Source organism: Salminus brasiliensis, chromosome 12, assembly GCF_030463535.1.
Source record: "Salminus brasiliensis chromosome 12, fSalBra1.hap2, whole genome shotgun sequence".
Classification (NCBI taxonomy): domain Eukaryota; kingdom Metazoa; phylum Chordata; class Actinopteri; order Characiformes; family Bryconidae; genus Salminus; species Salminus brasiliensis.
The window spans coordinates 7496025-7504298 of NC_132889.1; the positions used below are offsets into that span (position 1 = coordinate 7496025).

The following is an 8274-nucleotide window of genomic DNA, read 5'->3' on the forward strand; positions in this document are numbered from 1 at the left end:
CAAACAGAAACCAAACCAGCACTAAGCTTACTAAACAAACAACACAGGAATCCCATAAACAGACCAAATCAACGAACCATGAAACCACCATGAACACACACATGCACAAGACCAGACAAAGAAAGGCTGAAACAAAGGGGTTCTTATATGAAGACATTTACACTAATGGTGTAAACAGGCGTGGCTAGGGCAGACAAGACACAAACAAGCACATGGCAACACTAAACAAAGGCAGACATAACAACAAGCGCAGGCATGACAGTCTCTGGGTTTTTGTAAGACGAATGCATGACTTTCTATCACTGTGTTCTCTTGCACAGTAATACACAGCTGTGTCCTCAGTCTGCAGGTTCTGTCCTTGTAATGTTATTGTGTTAGTTCCAGTGTCTCTGGAGATGCTGAACTTGTTTTTCAGTTTATCACTGTAGTCTGGGCTATTAAAGCTATAGATAGTTCCAATCCACTCCAGAGCTTTTCCTGCAGGCTGTCGGACCCAACCTGTATGCTCACTTGTAACTGAATACGAAACCTTGCAGTTGATGGTCAGACTCTGACCTGGACGGACCGTCATGGAAGCAGGCTGGGTCAGTTCAATACAATAAACATCTATAAATCATGCATAAAAATAATATGTTGGGATTAGATGCTTAAAAATATTACAGTTTGAGATTAAACAGAAGTGTAATCTATGAAGTGAAATTTATGGTTTAATGAGTTACTCACATGATAGAGCTGCCAGCAGGAGCAGCAGAGGTGTAGAGAACATGGTTGGTGTTGAGGTTGAATCTGGGGTTCTTCTTAGTTCTCCAGAGTGTAATAGAGTGTCTCATCTCCTAAATAGAGTGCTAGTAGTCGGGGGGTGGGGTGGGGTGGGGGCTTGTATTTGCTTGTGAAGTGACCCATGGGATGCAAATGTGTAATGTGTTCACAGTCGTATGCTGTTCCTTGCTGGTTATAGGGTTGTTCCTGGCCATTTGGTCCAATTTTCTCTCAGCTTAGAGTGACAGTTGGAGTCTATTAAGTATCTACACCTCCCAATAACTTGTACTTACATTTATGTAACAACTCATGTTTGAACTGATGATCGTGGGATCTGTAGTTGTTTAGAAATGTCTTCACGAGACATCCATGACCTGTGTTAATGTATCAACATTAGCTAGGATTAGTTGTTTCACTTTTGCAACTATAGAAACACAGAACTTCAGACTTTAAAATGGTGCTATGAGCTCAATTAGACCAGCCTCCAGATGGGAAGTTTGCCTTACGTCAGTACAGGGCGCCCCCTACTGGACTTTAAATTAAACATGGAGGATCTTGCATTTCTCAGGGAGAATTTTAGCCCTTCTGTTGGCGGTACCCTGAATTCACTGAATGTCAGGTTGAAATCTTAAAAAAAAAATCCCTATGTGTAGGGCAGCCATTTTATTCTAGATATTTCATCAAACAAAGCTGAGTTATCTGAATTTGCAAAATATAAATGGCATAAAGTCACCCAACAGCAATGTGAAAGCGTACTGGAGAGCCTGCCAAGACATGAAAGCTGTAATTGGCAGCCAAGGTTATTTCACCATAGTCATTTTGTCATTTAGTTAGTTTTGTCATTTTTGTCATTTTTCAAGTTCAAATATGAGTAATGTGTTTACATTTGAAAAAAAGCAATTTTTTTTGCATTATTTATATATTGTTTTTGGAATTTAGGAAAATATGTTGTCCATGGTTTATGAAATACATGTTATTTTCACTAAACACACTGCCTATAATTAGTAAAACCAGAGAAACTGATAATATAGGGTGGTCTCTTCATTTTTTCCCAGAGTTGTATTTGGCAGGTGGTTCTAATGTTGTGGCAATGTGTATAAGTTATTTGATGTCTTTTAAATAGGAATGAAATAAATGATAATTATGCTTATGATCAGTTGTGGCATTAAATTGAACACAATCCATACAGAGTAGTCACATGAGTGAAAGAAGATACGCACACACACACACACACACACACACACACACACACACACACACACACACACACACACACACACCTTATTTGTAACAGGAATGCCAGTAAATATTATAATTAGCTGCAGTAATTTAGTTTGGTAGTGTCTAGTTAAGTGCCTAAACTAACTGCTTACTACTTTATGAATAATTTGTCAAATTTAAAATTAAACCTAAATAAACAGTGACTAAATGACTTGCTAATGAGCTGATGAGTTGAATCAGGTGTGTTGGGACCAGAGAAAGCCCTAAACAATGCAAGGCAGGGTACCTCCAGGACCAGGGTTGAGAAACACTGAGTTATGCTATGGCAAAAGCAGTGGCAGCTTTGCAGATCTGGGTAGTTGAACCCACAACCAAATAATTAACCCACTGTCTAACCATTTTATTTAGTTTTCAACAGAGCTTATTCTGGTCGTACCATGTGTAGCTGCTGCAAATCGTAACATTCATATATATTATTCTACTTTTTATGATATGTTACTTTTAAAATGTTCAAATTGTATGAAGTTCAAATTGTATTCTTAGGGAAACATGTGCTGCATAAACATAGGTCCACAAAAAAAATAATCCTGACAAATTTATATTGACAGCAGATAATAATAGCCAAGAATCATCTTTCCAAATTTCCTATGTAAGGATAAAACACTTGGTCTAAACCTTTAATGAACTGATGCTTTAGTAATAAACTGTATGCATTAAGGACTAAAAATGACTACCTATTTCTAATTCCAACATAAATGTGTAAAATTACCAATAACCTGACTTAACTCATTTATATTTACATTGAGTTTTTAGTCTTTGTGTTTTTGTAAGACGAATGCATGACTCGTATCACTGTGTGTATCTTGCACAGTAATACACAGCTGTGTCCTCAGTCTGCAGGTTCTGTCCTTGTAATGTTATTGTGTTAGTTCCAGTGTCTCTGGAGATACTGAACTTGCTTTTCAGTTTATCACTGTAAGCTGTGCTCCCACCACTTGTGATGCGCCCAATCCACTCCAGAGCTTTTCCTGCAGGCTGTCGGATCCAACCTGTCCTTTCACTAGTAACTGAATAGGAAACTTTGCAGTTGATGGTCAGACTCTGACCTGGACGCACCGCCATGGAAGCAGGCTGGGTCAGTTCAATACAATAAACACCTATAAATCATAAATAAAAAAAACAATATGTTGGGGTCAGATGACAAAAAATACATATTACAGTTTGAGATTAAACAGAAGTGTAATCTATGAAGTGAAATTTATGGTTTAATGAGTTACTCACAGGATAGAGCTGCCAGCAGGAGCAGTAGAGGTGTAGAGAACATGGTTGGTGTTAAAGTTGGGTCTGTGGGTTCTTCTCAGTTCTGTAATAGAGTGTCACATCTCCTAAATAGAGTGCAACTGGGGGGGGGGGGGGGGGGGACTAAGTGGGGGCTGGGGGCTTGTATTTGCTTGTGTAGTGACCTATGGGATGCAAATTTGTATTTATGACATGGAAGAGAGGACAGAAGTTATTAGTGTAGAGCCTAAACCATATTTTGTAATTGATCAAAGACAAATGTCTGTAAAAGAAAAAAAATATATATATATATAAATAATAAACTTTTTGTTGGGATGAACAGCAATACATGTCATGAATTAGGTGTAAAATAGCTGGTTGAGTCTCTGTCATAAATGAAAGCTGACTCTAACACAGATGTTGATGCATGTGTTTTTGTATGGTGCTCACACTGAGCTGTACTTCTGTGGCAGTCTTTGCACAGTAATACACAGCCGTGTCCCCAGACTCCAGCCGGCTGATGTCCAAGAACAGCACGTTACTGCTCGTGTCTCTGGATATTGTGAAGCGACTCTTAAAGGAAGCTCCATAGTCTATGGATCCACCACCCCAGATGATCCCGACCCACTCCAAGCCTTTCGCTGGAGTCTGTCTAATCCAAGCTGTGCCATAATCTGTGAGGGAATATCCAGATATTTGACAGGACACCCTCACAGACTCCCCAGGAGGCTTCACCTGAGCAGGAGACGAGGTCAGGCTGATGCCATAGACGTCTGAAAGGAGGGAAAAGGTATTAATTTAGGTATGAAACCTATTAATTACCTCTATCTGAATGCAACAGCACATAAAGACCATTAAACATGGGTCCACTCACATGGTAGGGAGGCCAGCAGGACAATATAAGTCCAGTTCATCTTTGCTCTCAGTGTATCTGATATAAAGTGCTTTTGTTAGTGTGTGTCTGGGTGTCTCTGTATAATATATACTCACCATGGCAGGTGTGGGGTTGGAGTAGTGTTGGGCAGGACATTTACATATTTCACATATCAGATAATTAAGGAGGAAGCCTTGAATGTGTTTCCACAATGTAGTACAAATAAAAGCCCTCTGGAATGTGAATGTGCTTCTGGGATGTGGATTCTTTTATCTTAGTCATGCACATTTAGGCCTTTTGTTGAGTTGGGACACAATAGGGAACACTTTTGCGATCTCTAATAATCAAATAATTCAAATAATTCAAAGTTTGAATGAGAAAATATAACAAAAAACATACATACAATACATCTGATCTGAATTACTCAATGAAAAAGCAGCACAAAAACATAAATTTCAATGCATTGTTTTTATGCACTCCTAGCTTTATGCATGTCTAACTAAATAATGATGCTAATGACATTATATTTTAAAGGTTTTGATCAAATATTGATCACTTAAAAATAGTATGGTGAATACATTAAAAATGTAAACAAAAATATACACATTTATATACACACACTGTTATTATTTCTACACATGCACATGCACATGTATAACCATATGGAAGAGAATGTGCGGTTATAGTTATATAGAAGTATGCTTGTGTATTGGTAGAGAATAATGTGTAACTGCACAGTTATTACAGAAACTTATTGTTTTCTATCTGAATTGATCATGTATTTCTTTTTCAGCACTTAATAACTATTATGAAAAAAACACAACCTTTAAATGTTTGACTAAATTTGGTATGAGTTTAAAATAAACTATTATTTATAATGTCATTTCTCTAGTGTGTATAATTAATATAATATTATAAAGTAAAGTGGTTCTTTATTTTATTTTATATTACTGTAAATTAAATTTGTTCAGTGTCTCTGTGTATGTGTGTGTGTGTGTGTGTGTGTGTGTGTGTGTGTGTGTGTGTGTGTGTGTGTTGGGGTGGTGGGTGGGGGGTGTGGTTTTAGTACAGCTGCTCCATCAGCTCCAGTCACTGTGGCTGTCGAGCACAGTAATAAACAGCAGTGTCCTCTGCTCTCAGACTCTTGGCCTCTAAGAACTGTGTACTTGAGGGAACGTCCTCAGTCATTATGAAGTGACCTTTCATGGAATCTGCATATATTGCTGAATTTGAACCAGCATCCATCCTGCCAATCCATTCCAGAGCTTCTCCTGGTTTCTGCCGTATCCAGTGTATGTAGTAGTCTGTCATTGTAAAGCCACTTATTTTACAGGAGATCTTCACAGTTTCTCCAGGTTTCTTCACCACAGCAGAAGACTGGTCAAGTCGGATCTCAGCACTTATGATATCTAGAAAATAAAACATTCACCAATAAAGAATAATCCTGAATGTATTAAAACATACTCTCACATGACCAAGTATTAAGAAGTCTAACATACCTTGTGTTAGCATCATTATGATAATGCAGCATTAAGCTATCATTAGCTCCATACTTCAACTTATTTATGGCTTAAAAGTTTGTAAATTCAGTTCTGCAGTATGAAGTTAAATGAGCATTAGATGAAGAATAAGCAGATTTTTATGAGAAGCTCAGAATAAACATATGTAGTATTTACATACATGCACTCTTACGACCAATTGCATTACGTCAGTAATATTAGCAAGCAGTGGTACATTTTGCATGAGTAAAGAATGAGGTCAGCGACCGCCCCCTAGTGTTCAGAAGCTCATAAAGAGGCCAAATGGGGTTTTGAGAAGGATACCATAGAAGAACCAATTTGCTTAACATTTATTTGTTTAAAACATAAAGAACTAAATAAACATTGTTTATGTCAAGATCATCCATTAAGGCACTTGATGTAAAGGGGAGCACATTTTTTATATCTGAATTTATCCTTTATTTATTTATCAGCCATTTGAAATGTATATGAAACATTTAAAAAACACAACTTTGTCATTTTTATAATAATTATTATAATATTTTTAAAAACACATTACAAATAAAAACATATTATAAAAAACACAACTTTGTCATTTTTATAATATTTTTTTATTTGTAATGTGTTTTTTATTAATACATATTAAAATTCAAGAAATTAATTATTCAGGTGAAGGACCCTTTAAGAAACTGTTTTTACAACAGTCAGAAAAAAAAAACACACCAAATCCTAGTCCCTATTAAATGTCAGTGAATTATGTTCGGAATGTTGTTTTCTAGTGTTTGTATCATAAGTCTTTATTTAGTTTTCATTGCAATTTACATCCAATACATGATGAATGGCATAAATGAATTTACTATTACATTAACTTCTAGAACAAAAAACACTGAATGAATTGTGTTTCATATATCTGCATGTTGTGCTATAGTTAAGTCACTACATTTTACAGAAAAAAAAATCACTACACAGACTGGTAAAAAGGCAGAGGCCAAATCCCATCTGCGTCCAACACTAATGGTCTTTGTTGTTGTTTTTTATTATTTTATTTAAACAGTATTCTTTAATAGATATTTGTTTCTTTGCTTACTTTCCAATATGTAACTGAATACCTCCCCCTCATCCATATACACACACAAAAATGCCACTTGAATAAGTTTGATGGTGACCTATTTGCAATAGGAAGGATTGGATGACTTACGATTATGATGTGTTGAATGTGCACATGTAACGTTACACATGTACACTGAGCACTGAGTAGATTAATCAACATATTTAAAAGCTTTATGGGAAAATCACAACTGCAGTTGTGAAGCTTGGGTAAAACTTTATATGGAGTGGTCCTTTGACCACTTTTAACAGAGTTTCAGTAACACACCAACAACATATCAGTGAGGTAAAGCACCTGAATACATTGGGGTAAATATCTTAGCATTACTAACATTAAGTCAATTTACTGCTGATATGTTAAATCCAGTAGACTTAAAAGCTTACTTAAAACATAACCCAGCCATCCCTAAATCCTATAACTAACTCCTAATCCTAGTCCTAATCCTAACATGAACTTCAACCCAACACCTAAAACCAACCCTCATCCTGGCCCTTATCCTAACCAGGACCCTTAACCTCTGGTGTCAGCAACAGGTCAATAACAGCTGGTTGAGGATGTTGAGATGGTCTGTATTAGACATGTTAGACGGTCAGCGATTTCCAGGTGATCATCTATAGATCTGAACTCTCCTAATTAATCTGAACTCTCCAAATTAATCTGGACTCTCCAAATTAAACTGGACTCTCCAAACTAAGTGAACAACAGCTGAATTCAGAACAGGTCTTTTCATGATCTACAGAATATTCAGATGACTTCATCAGTTAATCTCATTTTAAAAGGACCAGTCCAAAAAAATGACACCGACGTTTGTTTAAGAGGGATTACAGCCAACATATATATAAAAAATTTACAATTACTTTCAAAGTAGTTCAAAAAATCAAAAACGAAACACAAATTTGTATATAAAAAGAATTACAGCACAACCATTCTGTCAAAATCAGGAACTCCCTGTATATCCAGATGGGCCACAATATAAGGGCCTGAAGTCATAATGCTAAATTCTGGATCTGTTGCAAGCAATTCCTAACTACAGAAGACCAGCCTGTAGGAATCCGCTTAAGTAAAGGTTCAAGATGACGATGGACTGAACAAGCATTGATTGAGTTCTCCAGATGTTTTAGATTAGAAATCTGCATGACCATGTCAGATTTGCAAAATCCATTTAGAAGATATATTTTTCCAGCTGAAATAATCAGGGAGTTCTCGAATGAGATGTCAAGATCTTGGTGAGGACTTGGAGTTCCAGGGGTGTACATCAGCATGGTCTTGTAGGGTTTGAGCTATAGGTGTCTGGCTGCCATTCAAAATGAAACATCAGTGAAGCTTGCTGAGATGCAAGAGAGTAAGTTAAGGTGTATTATGTGTATTTAATGAGGACCATGAACACTGATGACACACATTCTATACCCACATGTCCATACCCTTCATGAAAACTTGGTTTGCACTTACTATTAGTTTATATATATATATATAACCCAGCTAGAGTGTATCCAACTCAGTTCACCCTCCATCTGTTTATCTGTCTTTCTGGTTTT

At 36.7% G+C, this 8274-nt stretch overlaps 1 gene segment (V, D, J or C); it reads right to left on the reverse strand.

The window, feature by feature from the left end:
• Positions 1–5221: 5221 nt before the first annotated feature.
• On the reverse strand, positions 5222–5647 carry LOC140574505 (immunoglobulin heavy variable 1-69-2-like). The segment is given in 2 exon segments: positions 5222–5541; positions 5632–5647. Coding segments are annotated over 2 exon segments (336 nt in total).
• Between the last annotated feature and the right edge of the window lie 2627 nt (positions 5648–8274).